A 19026-nucleotide genomic window follows, 5' to 3' on the forward strand; every position below is an offset into this window, starting at 1 on the left:
AGTCTTTGTATTAAGAGGATTGATGTCTACTTTGTATAATGTGTCACATCTTTCATTGACAGCATTTACTGATTGTTTACATTTTGTGTGATCTGCATAAATTCTGCCATGTTTGCAGCATCCCTGTTAGCACAAATATGACTGAAACCTATACAGCAGGTAAGCAATGTGTGATGCTTTTAGCAATACATTTCAACGGAAGATATACAATAATAAAGCTAATCATTATTGCATTATCAATCAACAAGACATTTTTATTTCATTTTCATTATTGAACCCTGTTTTCCCTTGACTTTCCAGAGTGTTTCTCTACACTTTTACCTCTGAACAAATAAAGAACATCCCTAAAAACATCAGTCCAAAATCACACTGTACATTCGCTACGCAGGTAATAACAAGACATCTATAACAATTCAATCCCTATTGCACTACTCTTTGAACTGGGAGAGATATCCTCTTATGTAGAGATGGGAGCACTAACACTCACTAAGTCTCCTGTCACAAGTAAGGAGTTATACATGGTTTGCAATAAACTACACATATGCTGGTTATGTCTGTAGTGATAAAGAGGTCGCTGGAACAAACTATAGTAAACTTGAACAGTACACACAACACTTGTCTGTGACATGGGTGTGTTCCTTCCTGAACTAAACTCTGCGAGATAATTGACTGGCTGAACATTGTTTTAGGAGCAGTAGAAACACAAGCAAAAAATGACAAATCCTCTGAAAGATATTCTAATGCAAACAAAAAAAGGAAAAAAAGAAAATCAGAGACAACATTAACGTTATTATGCACATCACAGAATGCAAATAGATGCTATGTGACCAAACAGAAAATACTTATTTTGCAGCAAAATCTGACCAGCTTATAAACTGCACCTATAATATGAACAAGTACACTGGATGTGTCACACAGTATACAGTTATATTTCCCTGCAATGTGCCATTGGACTAGGAGAGGATGTAAAGTGGCAAAACCAGTCCTTCAAATGATAAGACCCGGTCGACCCCTTGTAAGCTTATTAAACAACAGGAAATAACGTGGATATCATAGCTCCAAAATCCACAAATTCACCAATAGTAATGGTTCACAGGTTGGTTCATGTCAATTTGGATGGCAGTATACAGTAAGTAGGTCTTCATGATACAGAACCAGACTGCACACAACACTGTCAAGCTATCAGGATGACAAGATCCGGCAATATGTACTCTGGGTGGAACTTCAGAAAAGCTACATGGGTTGTGTATAAGTAAAGCCAGTGTCAGTGTGAGAGAGAATGTACAAACCAGAAACCAAAATGAATGAACAGAGGAGGTCTCTGGGGATTTTAGAGTATGTTGGAGAGGGATACAATCATGTGCACATATTACTTGAGTGCACACACATACAGAAAGAAACATTACACTCACTCTCTCTCTCTCTCACACACACACACACATAGATTATTAATGTAAAGTGTACCTTGGTGCTTCATTTTAGCAGAATAATATCCTGCTAGTCAGCCTGTAAGACATTTCAAAGCCAAACAGCCAAGCAGATGTGTCTACCTCTAAATGTCAAATCAGTCAATGCAAGAAAATAATTTCTCACATCTTTACTCACACAATAATCCCACCATACTCTGCCATATAATATATAACAAATAGTAGAAACAATATCATTTATAGTCAAAGGGGTATCTAAAGTATGCATATCTCCAAGTCAAGAACCAGAAGAAAATACAGTAGAAAAGGATTGGACAAAAAATATGTGCATTAAATTAAGTTTGACTGAATTTCCAGAATAACCTGTTCTTTGGGACAGCTGTGGGTGTATTTTTTGTTTGTTTTGCAATCTCTAAAAAGTGCATAAATAGATCTCAATAAATTATTAAATACACATACATGTTTCAGTGAAAGCAAGAGACAAAACCAAACATCAAAAAGTATTTTGTACACAAATGTATTCCTCCACCAGACTCTATGTATAGGTATACATTTCTGCTGGTGTACCTTTCCCCCAATGCATGACCCCACCACAATGTCTCTTTAAAAGTCCCCCAGAGAAGATTCTAAGACCGCACATAATGAATCATACACCCCACACGGAGACAAGATCTACTCCACCACCCACTGAAATCAAAAATGTACACATTGCATTTCCAGCAAACATGAATACATTCTATATACAACGGCTTCAGTCAGGTCTCCATTTTGTTTGTCCAAGTGGTCCAATGGGGACTCATGTTGTGTCACACCTTCCATGTTGTTGTTGGGGCTCTGGTGGGTATAAAAGCCAGGAGGAGGCCAGTAATGCCCAGGTTAAGAGAAGGGGTCTGAGGAATCTGAACATGGTCAACCATGTCTGTAATCAACATCTGATCAAATCTGTACAGATCTGTATATACACACATACGCAGCAGGTCACCAGTACCCTTCAGTATTTGTTATAGTCATCTCTCAATAGACACCTCTTAATAAACTAATGTATATTTATATATTTATATTTTAACTGATACTATTAACCATGATTCCAATGATTATCGGCAGAACAACAAAAACTCTTCATTGTCCAGCTAGTTAGCAGCTCACAACAAACAAACAAACAAAGATCTCATTGTAAAATAGAATTGAGTTAGCATCAATTTCCTAATGCAGTCTGTTTCAAATGGATAAAAACTTTTTTTCTCCCCATATTCACATCAAATCAGGCAGTAGTCATCAAAAATATCTCTCTTTTGTGTCTCTTTCCTGTCCGAGGTGCATTCCATCATCCTCTTTAGTACCAGAGATCCTCTTCTTTTCAAACAAATGCCCCTCTCAAAAAACAAAACAACTAGGCACAGGGCATTTGTCTGTATTGCACCATTGTCAAAGACAAAGACAATAATCCAAAGATCAATAAATTACAAGATCAGTGAAAGATTGAGAAAAAAAAGAGAAAAGAGATCTCTCCCAGCAGGCTCTGGGGCGCTCCACCTCACAGAGACACAGGTGAGGAAGAGAGTAGCAGAGAGGGAGGACGAAGAAGAAGTGTCTTCAGATGGCGGCATCTCGGCAGGTGGGCAGGTTGACGAAGGTGAAGATGTTGAACTCGATGAGGATGGAGAAACAGAGGAAGACTGCGTACATCATCAGACAGGCTATGCCCAAGCGGCGGTCTAGGACCCACTTATTCAGATGCACACCAACAATCTTAAAAAAAGCACGTTGGTGAATGACAAGGCTCCACCTAGTTTAAAGTCATTATTCTGCATTCAATCTAAACATTTTTATAGACATAAATTGTGCTACTATCATCTACCTCTATCTATCTCATTTTATAAGTGACTGTGTTACTTACTGTTAGAAACACAGAGGCCAAAAGGAGGCCTACTGAGAAGATGAGTCCTTTACTGTTCAGGTGAATCTGACGAAGCAACAAGAAATTAAGTTAAATAAAGTGAGTGACTCTGGAACTTACAGCAAATCAAACAAGTGTCAGTGCTATGTAAATTAACTTGTAGAACAATACACTGTCTAACTGTATGTTACCAGATGTGTTTGATGACACTGTGAACTGGGTAACTGAAAATATCTTGAAAAAGTTCAAGTATTTGTGAAATACAGTACAGTATTTTGCTTGCAACTATTGTCAGATAAATCTGATATTTGCAAATATCACCCTATAGTCATTTTAAACTCATTGATTCAAATGAAGTCACACCGATACTTTCTCCATCACCACATAACGGTGGCTTGTGCTGTGTTTTCACATACACTGCTCCCTGCTGGACTGGCTGAGACACAACGTAACATGGGGGGGGGGGGGGGACTGACCAAATCTGGTGCTCTGTGTCAGAGAGGTAACAATTTCAGCTGACTCCGCAACACACACACACACACACACACACACACACACACACACACACACACACACACACACACTTTCCGTCAACCATCAAAAAACGCACGACCACTTCCTTTTGCACTCAAAGCAGTGCTCGTCCACAGGCTTTTTCCAGGAGGACGGCTTTGGGCAAACCTCCGGATCAAACATCTCTATGCCAGGACAGGCTCAGACACACTATGGCCCCCCTGGTCACCGTTTTCCCAGGTCAGCAGAACCACATTCCTCCACACACTCGGAGTGCTGCAACAGATGTATTTGATTTCGCCAGGCTGGACTGCAGCGCTGCTCAACAGGTGCAAACTCGGCTGTGTTGCTTTTGGACAGGCATCACCTCCCCCCTCCCCGCCTATTCTACTTTCTTTCTTGTTTTGGGTTTTGCACAAACCCGAGTTGGTTCAGCTGGAAAAACACGCACGCCGATGAGGAGTGGACCAAAAAGAAGGAGCCGGAAAAGAGAGAAGTGAGCCAAACGTCTCACAAAAATGTCCCAGTAATGGCAAAGTCAATGTTGGCATAAACAATTCTCGACTTTCCACAGTCAATACCGACCACAACTCATCCAGCTGTTCAAAGCACCAACCTTAATCAAAGATGAGGAGACCTAAGGAATGAATCACTACAAAAATCACTACAAAACAAAAACAAAACAGAACAAAAAAACTAAAAACAGAAGATGGATGGTTAAAGATTCTTCAAAAGGCTATTTGACATGTGCAGCTCCCCACAGCCTGCAATGGGGCACACAGGATGGACAGTGCCTTTTCCTAGCCACACTGTCTGTTGAGAGAACAGAGAGGAGGTTAGGCGGGCTACTCACAGTGGAGCCATAGTTGATGGCCAGGGTCTGCAGAGTCCAGGGCAAACCCAACCCCACCAGGATATCAAACACGTTACTGCCAATGGAGTTGGACACGGCCATGTCACCCAGGCCTGCAAGACAAGAGCAACAGAAAAAGGGTTAATCAATGTGTGTGTGTGTGTGTGTGTGTGTGTGTGTGTGTGTGTGTGTGTGTGTGTGTGTGTGTGTGTGTGTGTGTGTGTGTGTGTGTGTGTGAGTGAGTGAGTGAGTGAGTGAGAGAGAGATAAAGGGAGAAAGTGCGTGTGTGTGTGTGTGTGTGTGTGTGTGTGTGTGTGTGTGTGTGTGTGTGTGTGTGTGTGTGTGTGAGAGAGAGAGAGAAAGAGGCTCGGAGAGTTGAATACAGTGAAAGGGAGACTGTGTAAGACAGAGAGAGAGAGAGAGAGCAGAGGCAGAAGTCATAAAACAAGAACTCAAACCAGCAACCACATACACAATTTAGGTCAGCACACATATAATTGAACGCATGAGTTTGCCTTTGCCGTCAACATTCCTGGTCTCCCAGACAGAGTAAATGAATATTTTATGACAAGACAGCATAAACAAAGATAAAAGTAGCAGTGTGTGTGATGTGCATGCGTATGTAAGGAGGGATGACTGCAATGATGCATTTGCTTTATGAGCTCATCTTACTGCTCCCCTGCTGCTGTTCTTTTAGACCCTGACCATCCTTTTCATCCACACTGTGAAACAGTAGAGGTCTAGTAGTGTTTACCAAGAGTGTCAATTTACATGAATGTTTATAATGATACAGTATATCAACTTTATTATAAAGATGTATATGAAAGTTCACATAACTGTACAAATGCACACAGAGACAGAGTGAAAAAATATTAAAGTTCAGGAAGGAACGAAAATTGCACCAATAATGCAGCAAAGCTTGTTCCCGAGTAACTATGGCAACATAACACTGTAACACTGGTGTTGCCGGGCTGTTGTACGAACTGTCAGTGGTACAGTTTGCCACCAGCCTCTTGGCCTGTCTGTAATCCTCTCTGCTCATTACTTGTGTCGTTTCTTTCTGACACTCAATCTCTCCTCTCGTCTCTCTCTTTGCTCTCTCTCTTCTCTCCCTCTTCGATCTGACTAAGTAACTGACTAGGATGTGTTCCCCTGGGTGGTGACGGTGAGGTCAGACACCCCTCAGACCTCTGTTGCTCTGACCTTGTCGTGCCACGATGAGGCTGGCCATGCAGTCTGGGACGCTGGTGCCAGCTGCCAGGAACGTGATGCCCATGATGACATCAGGGATGCCCAGGGTAAACCCGATGACCGTGACCTGAGGGGACAATATCAGTGAATATCAAAATCAAAAAATCAAAATAGGACAAAATCAGTGTTAATGCTTTTACTGTATTTCTTGCTTTTACGAAATGTATTCTTCATCACAAGATTTACTTAAAATGTACTTTATTCAAAGTCAATCAATGAAAATACTGTATGTGACAAGCTCTACCACAAATACTCTCTACAAAGACATCCCAATTAAAAAAGGTGTGTCTGACTCTTTACACCTAGCATCACTGAGGGACACACTAATTCAAGTAAAAGCATTTATACATGTCGTCCATGTTTAATTTTGAGTTCTGTTAATGCTGGTGTGGGAATATAAAGTCAGGTGTTCACATAAGCTTACCATCCACACCATTATGTAGGACAAGCCAGCGATCCAGACCGTGGACATGCCGAACGTTACCATGAACCACCGCTCCCAACGAGGATTGGCACAGTTGGGCACGGTGAAGTACAACACCAGGCACAACGGCCAGGCAAGCAACCACTTCAGCTTATTACAGCAACCACCTTTTAGCAGAGAGAGAAAGAAAGAGAGAGAGAGAGAGAGAGAGGGCTATTATAACTCACATACCAATTAATGAAGATGAACTACTATTAATCATAGTGCAGTAGGATACAGCAGTTTTTGTACTAGAAGAGAATGCAGTTTTTTTGTCATTTCTTTTCATTTCCTTGTTTTTGCTACCCATCTCTTTTCCATGCTGTGTTATGGCAATCTGAGGGGATTGAGTAGAGCTGCTCAGTACCTGGTACTTCAAATGGGACGAAGGGCCCCTCATTCTCCTCCTCCTCCTCCTCTTCTTCGTCATTTTCGTTGTTCTCGTTGTCTTCGTTCTCGTTCTCCGTGTCCGTGCCTGTCTCCGCTCCTCCTCGGTCGTCGTCACGGTGACCCCCGCGGCGACCGTTGAGCCCACGATCCACGCCCCCCAGCCCGTTCTCCACTGCACGCCGACCCGGTAGTTTGGCCGAAATGTCAGAATCGCCGTTAATGAGGTGTCCGTTTATCAGACGCTGCCTCTGTATGCGCGCACACACGCACACGCACACACACACACATGCACACACGCGCACACACACGCACACACACGCACAGATATAAATATGAAATATATTGTTTTTTTTCAGACTATATAAAGTAACTGTGTGTCATTTGTTACTGTCAGTGTGTTGATGAATCTATGCCGTCACACAAGGTATACTTGATAAAAAAAATCTATTTTTATGTGATATGATGTATAGTATGTGAATTTATATGACAACATGAAACTCAATCTCTGTATCACAAACACATAGATCATTTGTACAGAATGACATGAATGATGCCAAGATCAGGATTCCAAACAGTGAATAGCATGCAAGGTATGTCTGCTTTATTTGTTTGTTTGTGTTTGTGATGTGAACCTATATGTTTGTGTCTTTATGTGTCACCTGAGTGTGTGTGTGTGCGTATGTGTGTGTTAGTGTGTGTGTGGGTGTGTGTGTGTGTGCTCCCCCACGAACCTCGGTGATGAGCATGCGGGAGGCCATGGTGAGTCGGGTGCGCGGGGAGAAGTGGCTGGTGATCATGATGCGCATGCCAGCCTCGGAGAAGGACAGCTGGTGGGGGTAGGCCGACAGCAGCTCGTCCACCATCAGCACTGACGGCTTCCGGTGGAAGTTAGCTGCAGGGACGGACCACACAGACAGGGGTCAGAGGGTGTCATGAAGAGAAGGGCAGAACATTAACAGACGGGGCTAGAAAAATGTGAGAAAACACATATATACACATACATACACACACACGGATGCACCCACACGGATGCACCCACACCACATGTTGACATTACCACCTATCACACGGAAACTAACAAAGACAGAGAAAGATGTAGAAAAAGACTGTCATAAAAACACACAAATGTACACAGGCACTTAGAGGCAGCCTCTGACACACACACACACACACACCGCAAACACAGGCACCACATAGCACACATGCACAGACAGTCTTGTAGACTTCCTCCTGCTCCCGGGGGACCCCAGGCACTGTTTTGGTTTTTGTCTGCTCCACTGCACCCGACTGAGTTCGTCAGCCCCCCACCGAACCTACCTGCAGTGGGTGGCTCGCCAAGGCCATTATACTTACATAATGACTTTAATTAGGTGCACTGGGGCAGAGAGCGAGAAGAAAGAGAAAGAGAGAGAGAGAGAGAGAAAGAGAGAGAGAGAGAGAAAAAAGAGAGGAGGGGGGGGGGCATGCTGTGCAGGAGGCCCTAGATTGGCTGAGTCTCTGACAACGGTCAGATATGAGGTGATGGGCACCTTTTTTCAGCAGCACCACCGTGGCATCGCAACCATCGTCCAGGTCGGCGTTGCTGGCTGTGCCGTTGCCCAGGTTGCCCGAGTTCTTCTTACGCCTCTCAATGAAACGCACCACAGTTGAGTTCAGCCTGGGAAGCAGAGGGACAGTGGGTCGTATATGCAGTACAGAAACTGCTTATATGTCAGCACGGTATACTGTATGTGCATGTGAATGGTGGGCAGCAACTTACTTCATTATCGTAATGTAAACAAGGTACATCAGCACGAGTGTGAGAGATTCCCACCTGGAAACAAACAGCAGGTGAGGCACATTACCGACACACCTTTCTGAAAACATACCATTTATCCTTAATGCCATACTGTAAGTGATAGATCCAGTACTACTATTAATAAAATCGACATATAGTATATCATTATATAATAGAGTCCAAATGAACAGAGGAATGTGAACATTGGACTCACCATGTTACCTTCTCGTCATATATAAACTGTAAAAAGAAAAACAAACAAAAGTCAGATGACAGATACAGAAGAATTTCTTGACACCTTGGTTGCTTTTTTATAGACACTACTGAGTTGAACTGAAATTCTTGAGGACCCCTTTGCTTGCAGTATCATAAATCCACCATCAGATGGCAGCAAACTCCAACTCTGGTCCTTTGAAACTGAAGTTGGTTGCTGATTTCAGCATGTTGTTACTATTTGCCTACTCAAGCTAATCCTGAGAAACTCGATACGCTTTGGTTCTGTGGTTGCAGCCAGAGACTCTGCTATATAGGCACTCACTGAAGGAAATAATCAGACCCGTCATCACAACTGTCATATGCCAGTATACTTCCCACTTCAACACACAATGTCCTATAATACCATAAATATTTCCTAGGTGTATTTGTGCTATACTTTATCTTTATCTCTTATCTTTGACTGAAACAAATCAAGAAGTCTGCTGCTCTCTTGGTGCTGTTAATGCACCAACATTAAAATAAAATAAAAGCTCCATGCCCAATGCACACAACATCTGAATGTATGGAGCTCCAACTCAAATTTGGCTACAGAGCACTCTCGTGACTGGCAGCCACAGAACTTCATGGCATGCTGACAGTGTACTCTGTGCTACTTCAAATGCCGCATGTGCTGCCAAGAATCCTCTCCGAGCTCCACTGACCGATTTGTTGGCCATGGAATCAGCCATGACAACGGACTTCCTCACTTGTAGCTCACGACCCAGCCACTGTCCTCTCATCTCCTCTCCTCTCTTTCTCCTCTCCTTTCTTCTCACTCAATCTGCTCTAGTCTTCTCTCCCTCTTTTCTCAATCTCCCTCTCCTCTTTCCCCTACTCTTTTCTTTTCCTTTCACTCTCCTCCATCCTCATCTCTCCTCTCCTCTCATCTCAGAGTTGAGCTGACCCAGTCTAATAGCTGACTCGTGACCATAGTCAGTGATGCAACCTTCTGTCTCTCTCCCCAGGAGTTGAACCACCACATCCCAAAACTGTCACCACATCCTCAGCCTGCTTTAGCTTGCATTACCCAACATAACTTTCATTTCACTCAAATATACAAGTTCAGGAACTAAGTAGCTACAATAGCACCCATAAATAATGTTTGGGTTGCACTTTGTACAAAAGCCTTTGCTAAATACTGCTTTACAGCTTTTTTTAAATAACATAAAACATTATTTCTAGAGACAGTTTGTGTGTGTATGTAGAGGAATGTTAAGACAGCTCACTTTGAGGAAAAGGGCTTCAGTGCTTTGGAGCTGACCGGATGCTCGACTAGAGTACCAGCCCGCATGTTTGAGCCACTCATGTTGTTGTCATGCGCCCTGCTGTGGCTAACTAGCTGCAGCCCTTCTGTAACCACTGTATCTGAACGACAAAAGATGCTAATAGCGTGCCGCTGTGAGGAGCTGCCTGGCTGGCCCAGTAGAAAGCGACCGGGCCTGTGGACTGACTCTGACTGATACTGAGTGTAATCCATGCCACAACTGAAATGGCTGCCATCTAATCCGTTGCAACTCATTGCATTGAGAGTGTTGTCAAGGCAATGGTCTCTGCCACTTTGTTGTGAGAATTAAGCTAAATGTCATTTTACTGCATTCCCACAATGCTTTGTTGTTGAACTAGTTAGACTAGTAGAGCCCACCCCCCCCCCCCACCCCACCCTCCTCCACCCCCCCCCACCCTTAGCGCACCCTGCAACCTGTCACAGCTGCACCTGTTCACCAACACAACAGCCCTGATTGGGCTGCTTGTTCCAATCCCACAACACACATCCTCCCTGATTGCCACGACGACAGCTATAGAGTGGCGTTGGGGGGATGCGTTTCTCCCCAAGGCGTCACTGAGCTACCACACCGGCTGCTCTACTGCACCGACATGAAGCACAGTCCAGAGTAGGAAGGAGATAGTAAGGTCTCTGTGTTCTCACTACAGAGGCTTCTGAGACTCACAAGGCGGCCTCTGTTCACTTTGAAGATTACACAGATGAAATACACTTCTTTCACTTGCCTCCTCATCCTCCCCCTGCTCTCTCTCTCTCTGTCTTTCTCTCTCTCTCTTTTCTCTCTCTCTCTCTCTCTCTCTCTCTCTCTCTGTGATGTCCTGCTTGGCGGTGCTGGTTTATGTTTGTTTTGCTGTGTGCCGGGGACCCATGCTGGGTCCTGCGTAAACAAGCGCTTAGCTGCAGGCCCATGGGGCCTGTGGAGGAGCCGCTAGCTGCTCCTTGACAACTCACCCGCACGAGGAGGCCCATAAGGGAAAGAGAACCAGCAACGTGTGTGTGCGTGCGCGTGTGTGTGTGTGTGTGTGTGTGTGTCTACGCCTGTGTGTGAAAAGCACTTAAACTGCTGCATGTACTCACCACAATTAGAGTGGTCACTGATATGGTGTAGAACACTGAATCCCTCATTAGAGTCCAACAGGAGAGTCGTACAGCCTGGAAGTAGGGGTGGGGGAGTGGACAGAGAGAGAGTGAGAGTGAGGGGCCACATATTCACATCAGCATCCCTATGCACTGTCCAAATGCAGTAGATCCTCCACAGACCAGACAGCCTGGGCCTGATGCATGAAATAACCCTGTGTGATCCAGCAGAGGCAGTGGTGTGATATTGGCTGGGGATGGATGTGGGGAGTCACTGTTTGTTGTCATCTCTCCAAGGTGACATAATCCATGAGCTGGAAAATCCCCTCACCTGAGCGCGTGTGTGAGTGGGTGAATGGGCTGACTCTGGTACTGTCATTTCCTAATGGTTTTCATTTCTGGTCCGCACTGTCACCAGCTGAATCCAGTGCTTATGCTTAACACATCCATCAGCTTAAGGCACAGTATACTGCACATGCTAACCCGAATGAGCACACACACACACACACCCGTATGCACGCACGCACACACACACACACAGGGACAGAGACAAACCCACAACATTCTGCAGAAACAATCTTAATATGATGAGATTAACCGCCTCTATCAGAATTTCCAGACACAAATTCCATTTTCTGGCACAAAATTCAGTTAAAAGGTTGTGACTACTCTTTTCTGCTAAATATATAGTATGCATGTGAGATTATCATTGAGTGTGGTGTGTGTGTGTGTGTGAGAGAAAGAGAGTGTGTGCGTGGAGTACTTGTGATTATTGATCCGAGTTCATTTGCATGACCTTGAAAAATCCAGACCAAACGACTGCAGCTGTTATTTTTGAAGACGAGAGGGAGTCATACATGTCGTCACTCCTCATGCTACTCAACCCAAGCCATAGGTAAAAATCTGCAACACTGCGTTGCCATGACAACGCAGGAAACTGTCTCACGAAAGTGCGTGCTACTCAGCGCTAACATTGCCATTGTGCGTATGCGTCTCCAAGGGATCCTGTTGCCAAGAGCCACCTCTTTTCCAGTAAATCCTCTCTTTCTCTCTCTCTCTCTCATTCTGTGTCACTTCCTGTTGCCTTTCTGTGTGAGTATATGTGTGCATGTGTGTGTGTGTCTCTCTGTGTGTGTGAGTGTGTGTGTGTGTGTGTGTGTGTGTTGTGGATGAATGTGTGGGTATGTGCAAGTATGTGTGCTGTGTGAGTGGTGTGAGCTTGTGTGTGTCTGTGCATGCCTGTGTCTCTGTGAGGGTTCATGTGTTTCTCCACCTCACAATCACACTTGGTCTGACTGCTGTCAGATTACCAGCCCTCACTGTGCCTTTTTCAGATGGCGACTAAAGGGTAAAAGAGAAAAAAGAAAGAAGGAACAAAAAATAACAGAGACAAAAAAAAAAGAGCTGTATTTCTGAGGAAGTGGGAATGTGCATCTCAGTATCTCTCACTGGAACTGGTGCACAGATCTGATCAAAGAGAATGGGAGAAGCAGAGATTTCTCACCATAGCTAGTCCAAGGCCAATATCTCTTGTCCCAGAGCTGGGGGGAGCTCACCACTGCCCTTATCAAGATAGCTGATAATAAATGCTATGTTGAACCTATAGCCCTATCCTGGTCAGTAGCTCGTGTACTTGCATAGAAGACATGACACCTGACATAAATGAGCATCTACTGACTCCTAGTGGAACTGTCTTGTTTGCTCTCTGTTTAACCCTTAGAACCCGATTGACGCAAAGTGCGTCAAAAAACACACCCTTTCTTCTCTGTTACATTGCTCCAGAACGGTTCATCGCAGCGAGATTAAACCTTTATTGCACGACAGAGCAGAAGTGGGGCTTTCCAACGAGACTACACACTTGTCTGTACGATCAAGTATGAAAATTAAAAAAAATCATGAAATTAAATCAAATTGCATCATATTTACAGTCTATACTTCTCTGCATTCACCTGCACACACATTACTCTAGTTTGAATTACTCGCGAACCCGTGATCGCATCGATATGGCAAGTATATCAGATGAAAGAGGGGGCACAGGGCTATCCATTGGTACCATGTTTATCGATCCTTCTGGCTTATAAAACCAGACGAAGTGACTGCAAAATAATAACCATGTACACAAACCCACGCTGCACACTCATTACTCTCGTTTGAATTACTCGCGGACCCGTGATCGCATAGATATGCCACGCATGTCAGATGAAAGAGGAGACTCAGAGCTATCATTTGATACCAAGTACATCCTTCTGGGTTATAAAACAGACGAAGTGACAGCAAAATAATAACTTCATATAGCTGGACTTACCCCACGTTTGTGTCTGTTCTTGTGGCAAAGCATGTTTATAATCCAATGCTATCATGTGTTTCTCTATGGCAAAGCATGTTCATATTCCGGTTTTGAGATCCTAGCAAATTCCTGCATGGCATCCAATTCAAGGCTCACATTGCATCCCAATTTGTTCAACAAATAAACACCTTTTTTGCCTTTACTTTGTTCATGGCAATGGAGTAAAGAGTTGAGAATTATTATGACTGCATACACACAGGCACGCAGGCTAACACGCAACCTCGGGTCAAGTCAGGTCAGATCAGTTCGTGTCACAGATATGGAGCGCAGAAAGGTCATTTTTCATCACTAAATAAAAAATGCCATTTATTTCCGTAAATCACACAGCAAATATTTCTGTAAATTGCTCAGCCCCAGAGTATCCCTCCAACATGGCAATTATATTGCCCGATTCAGGACAGTCTGCCCTACACACACATGAAATGCATGTAGAGCTGTGAGCTTGCAGTGGTGAGATACATGTCGAAATATAAGAATTTGTATAATACACTTTTTATATTTTAATTCTTTAAAAATCAAAATAAAATCAATGCTAGTATTAATACATGAAATGATGGCAGATCTGAATAGCCTAAACTCTCCTGAAAAAAACAATATATAATATATGTGTGTGGCACTTACAATGACCAGAATAAATCCTTATGAATAAAGGTAGTGAAAATGCCCTAAAAACAGCTTAGGGTTCTAAGGGTTAAGGCAGTAAAACCCTTGAAGACCACTAAAACCAATAGGAAAAGTTGACCGATACTACATCATAGTAGGTGAAACAAACCCAGTTTGAAAACAAATGGGACCTGATAGTAAATGGTGGTCGTCTAAACAGAATATATTCAGTGTTACAGCCTGTGGTTTCTATGAGAACTTGCCGATTTCTCCACTGAGGTCAACAACAAGTTACATAATTATGATGTAGCACAAAGGCATGTAATGCTGGATAATCAGAATTGATATATATGGTACAGTGCATCTTCTCTATGTTCTGCATAATTTTCAGATTCAAGCACACAGAGAACTCCCAGTGATTCTAATGACTTGCTGATTGCATAATTAGCATACAAACACACTATGCATATTTATCACACTTCCCCTTTTCGTTCGGCTCACTGTACTGTATTTTAATCCCCGAGGGAACTATCTCTTATTTTCTTCTGCTTCTTTGTTTGAAGCAGAAGTTATACAATGCCTTATATGGTCCTCCATAGAGAATTGTCCACCACTGTTGTTCACTGTGGTGTGTTCTAACCATGATGCGGTCTTCGTGTCAGTGACTGGAAATAGGGCATGTTTAGATTCTGTATGCCTGCAGTGAATTGATGATAGGTCAATTAAATGTTACAGAACGGTTATAACAATGATTATCATTTGGCTGTTGAATATGGCTGAAATTACCAGTAAAGCAGACAAATAAACAGATACCTGTAGATAGATAGATAGATAGATAGATAGATAGATAGATAGATAGAGATAGATAGATACTTTATTCATCCCGAGGGAAATTTTAGAGTAAAATTAATTCAAAGGTCTTGTAAAAGTGTCGAGTTGTATGAATTACCTGTCCAGCAAATATCCCACAGACGCCGATGATGCAGAGAACGTTGAAGACAGCAGAGCCCACGATGGTTCCCACCCCGACGTCACCCTTAGTAATGAACACCCCTGTACACAGAGGGGGATGGTCAAGTCACGCTCCAACTCTCTCTCTTTCTGAACTATACAATCTGTATGCACAACCTTATGACAGAAGCACTTTGGCCATTTATTTCTAATGTAATCTTACAAGTCCAGTCAGGATGCTTTTGTCAGCGCCAATTCATATCAATAACCCTTTTATGAGGGGCTACATATTTCAGTTACAGTTTCAGTCACAGAATGATGCAATTACACACGTGCACACAGAGAGAGAGAGAGAGAGAGAGAGAGAGAGAGAGAGAGAGAGAGAGAGAGAGAGAGAGAGAGAGAGAGAGAGAGAGAGAGAGAGAGAGAGAGAGAAAGAAGCAGACTAAACAGAGGGGGGAATATTACCAATGACAGAGGTGAAGAGCTCTGGGGCTGAACTTCCTGCTGCCATGAAGGTTGCTCCAGCAACATCCTCACTCAGATGCAATCGCTGCAGAGAGAGAGAGAGAGAGAGAGAGAGAGAGAGAGAGACAGGATCAATGAGAGGAAAATATGTCAAAGAAACAGTGGGAGAGACAGATATCAAGACAGCAAAGAGATGAAGGGAATATTGCAAGAGGGGAGAAAAAAGAAACAAACATATAAAGAGAGAGAAATAACAAAATACAGAGAGAGAGAGAGAAAGGAGAGCAGTGAGTTTTTAATAAGTGAACTCTTCCAGCCAGCTGTCAATCATATCAAACTGTACCCACTCTGACAGGGCACAGAAAACTGATCAAGGTCAGTCCAGATTACTGTGTGTGCGTGTGTGTATGTGTGTGTGTGTGTGTGTGTGTGTGTGTGTGTGTGTGTGTGTGTGTGTGTGTGTGTGTGTGTGTGTGTGCGTGTGCGTGTGCGTGTGCGTGTGCGTGTGCGTGTGTACATGAGACAAAGATATGGAAAAAGTAGTGTGCATGTGTTTGTGCGTGTCTAAGGGTCATCTTAGTGCGCACTCTTACCTCACAGATTTTCTCCAGCGATGGAACAAAGTAGTCATCGCACACAATGGCCAGGGCGTAGAACATGTACATGGCCTTCAGAGAGAAGCACAGGCTGGTGTCAAACACACACAGTTATGGCATACAGCACATACACCAAGCACACACAAAACACCAAGCCACAAAACAAATTCAATGAAAGGAAATCAGAAACTGCAGTGTGTAGAATTCAGTAGGATTTCAGTTGTTTTGGTAGCACTATTATGTTCGCTGCAATGCCCTTCTACTTGTGTTTTGCTGCACTGAAGTACAAAGTGGTTATTACAACAGAGTCTGAACATGGGCCAAACCTTGCTATTTACCATGCTAACCTTGGTGGCTATCTGGGCAACACTGAGAGCATTGTGTCAAAATGGTTTCTTTACACTCTGTAGCTGTTTCTAGGTCATTTTTGAACACTTCAAAATAAATATATAGACATAGCCTCTTAAAGCAGACATGACTGTTGTGCGGTAGGGGCATGTTGGGTTAAATTACCCAGACAGTCTGACCCTTAGAGGCTTGAGCCAAATGAAAACTTGATTGTCTGTAGCGAGATGAGAATATTAACCTCTTTACACAGATGGGATTGTGTGTGGCCGAGCTTGGGCAAGCCGTAAGAAGGGTTAAAGCAGAAATGGAAGTCTGTGGTGTCGCTGTGTAGCAGGCATGCGTATCCTCCTAAGCTGCAGTTTGTGTCCTCCATGCTATCTGTATGCTTGGCTCGACTGGACAGCCCTGCAGATTCTAAGAAAGTTACTTAATGACTGGGAAATGCCTCTTGCAATGTGTGTGTGTGTGTGTGTGTGTGTGTGTGTGTGTGTGTGTGTGTATGTGTGTGTGTGTGTGTGTATGTGTGTGTGTGTGTGATTGCAAGTGTATTCAGTTTGTGTGTGTGAGTGTGAGTGTGTGTAGAAAGGATTAGCCTTGAGAACATGGGAACATCTGGTAGTCTCTGATAGTGTGGTCAGTGGGGTGTGAATGGTGTGAATCTAGCCTGGGCAGCAGCTATCTCCGGGTGAGAACGGCTAAGCACCAGATACGCAATCGACACACACTCGCGCGCACACACACACACACACACACAAACACAAACAGAGAAAATAGCCATCAACATTGTGGATTGCACAATCTGAGCCAGTGTTCAAGGATTCAACACTACATACAGGAATAGATTTTTTTAACCTCTGTCTTGACTACCTCAAATGACTCTCTAAAATGTGTGGAGAGGCATATACATGCGGCTTTTGTGTGTGTGTGTGTGTGTGTGTATGTGTGTGTGTGTGTGTGTGTGTGTGTGTGTGTGCATGTTTGAAAGCATGCCTCCAAGTTACCAGTGTGTATGACCATGTATGAAATCACTTCAGGTTCAGTGGACCTGCACTGGGGCACTTGAGGCTTGCCTCATAACTGCTCTCCACCATAGCTCTAACAAATGTCTCATCTGTCCCTGACACACACACACACACACACACACACACACACACACACACACACACACACACACACTGTATACACACTGTATTCGCCATGTCTAGAGTGGAGTGGAGTGGCTAGCTGAAAGCCTGGTTAGCGTTAGCTTGCCCCACTTCCTGCTAACTATCCACATTGAGCCACCAATGGCTTCCGTCTTCTGAGCCAGTCCACATACATGACAAACCACGTTGCAATATGCCGGTGACAGCCACTGTGTGCGCGGGGGGATTTGGTTTCCAGCAGTAATTGTCTCGGCCACGGTATCCCTGAGAGGATTGGAAGGCCATCTAAATAATGCCCCTGTAATGCTGGCAACCATCTGGAAAATCGCCGGGGCTCTGCTGGTGGGAAGGGTGCCAGTGATTTGGGCACCATGAAGGAGCACCTTCTGTCGGGACATGAGTAAACAAAACGACTATGCGACGGATCAGCATTCATTCTCAACAAGATGTTCAAAACCAATGCCACCGCTGGTCTGCTCTGGTACTGCAATACCAGTAAGCCTAATACCCTATGTAGTGCATTAGTTATGTATAACCACATTTAAACGGAGATAGGAGTAGGCCTAAAACTAACACTAAATGTTTTCTGCAAAAGATACAACAGAAAAAGTTTTTGAAGTTGTGCAATCCTTAAGGCTTTGCCCTCACTGTACGTGAACTATAAAGAACAACTGAACAGCTGTGAGTGAATTCTGTTTGAATGTGGTCATTTTTCAGAATCAACATGTAGGCCTTCTGTGATATGTAGCATATTGCGGTCCCTATTGTGATAGTATTGTGAGGTTGCAGGCAATACCCAGCCCTACATTGGAATAAATTGTTCAATCTATCCTTCTTCGCTAAACTGAACTGCAAACAATATAGATTAATGCCATTTACATAAACAAGTGATCTATCTAATTTTGACAAGAACTGGATGAACCAAACCACAAAGGTCAGCCCAAATCACTTGAACTTGAGTGATAAGGGTGAGTGATTAAGTAATATGTGATAAGATAAGACTCTTTCCACTGACCTGACAGTTGTGTCCAAGTTAAACAGTGAGGTCACTGAACTTTGCTTAGAGATTAATGCATAAAACACGCCCGTGTTGTTTACCCATAGTTGAGCTGAGTGCTGCTCCACTCTGCTAACAGGAGAAAGTACTTACTGTCGGGCCTGAACTAAATACAACTGGCAACAGTGCTGACAGGAGGAGCATGCCCATGCTCTGTCGCTTAGGCTGGGCCAGAGTCCGAACTCCTGACCAGCGCTTTCCTTTCTCCTCTCTCCACCCAATTCATGCCATGCTAGTCTATCCTATGGTATGCTATGCTGCTACGTAACACTTACACAATAACAACCTGGACTGTGTCCCAGCAACCATTTGTTTGACGCTGAAGC

The 19026-nt window shown here is 43.7% G+C and overlaps 1 protein-coding gene across 1 annotated transcript in view; it reads right to left on the reverse strand.

Moving 5' to 3' along the window:
* Positions 1-1646: 1646 nt before the first annotated feature.
* Positions 1647-19026, reverse strand: part of slc24a3 (solute carrier family 24 member 3) — an 82201-nt gene continuing 64821 nt past the window's right edge. Inside the window, exons 4-17 of the mRNA XM_076285929.1 lie at positions 16148-16222; positions 15555-15639; positions 15085-15188; positions 11186-11260; positions 8786-8811; positions 8554-8607; positions 8324-8451; positions 7526-7686; positions 6772-7042; positions 6366-6532; positions 5894-6008; positions 4691-4803; positions 3325-3390; positions 1647-3176 (exon numbers count right to left, since the gene is read on the reverse strand). Of these exons, the coding sequence (XP_076142044.1) occupies positions 3021-3176; positions 3325-3390; positions 4691-4803; positions 5894-6008; positions 6366-6532; positions 6772-7042; positions 7526-7686; positions 8324-8451; positions 8554-8607; positions 8786-8811; positions 11186-11260; positions 15085-15188; positions 15555-15639; positions 16148-16222 (1596 nt within the window). The 3' untranslated portion in view covers positions 1647-3020. The remainder of the gene's footprint in view (positions 3177-3324; positions 3391-4690; positions 4804-5893; positions 6009-6365; positions 6533-6771; positions 7043-7525; positions 7687-8323; positions 8452-8553; positions 8608-8785; positions 8812-11185; positions 11261-15084; positions 15189-15554; positions 15640-16147; positions 16223-19026) is intronic.

Source organism: Alosa pseudoharengus, unplaced genomic scaffold (genome assembly GCF_046254945.1).
Source record: "Alosa pseudoharengus isolate Yale_2024_CS ecotype anadromous, Long Island Sound unplaced genomic scaffold, YU_APseudo_1.1 YU_APseudo_1.1_scf_15, whole genome shotgun sequence".
NCBI classification, from domain to species: domain Eukaryota; kingdom Metazoa; phylum Chordata; class Actinopteri; order Clupeiformes; family Clupeidae; genus Alosa; species Alosa pseudoharengus.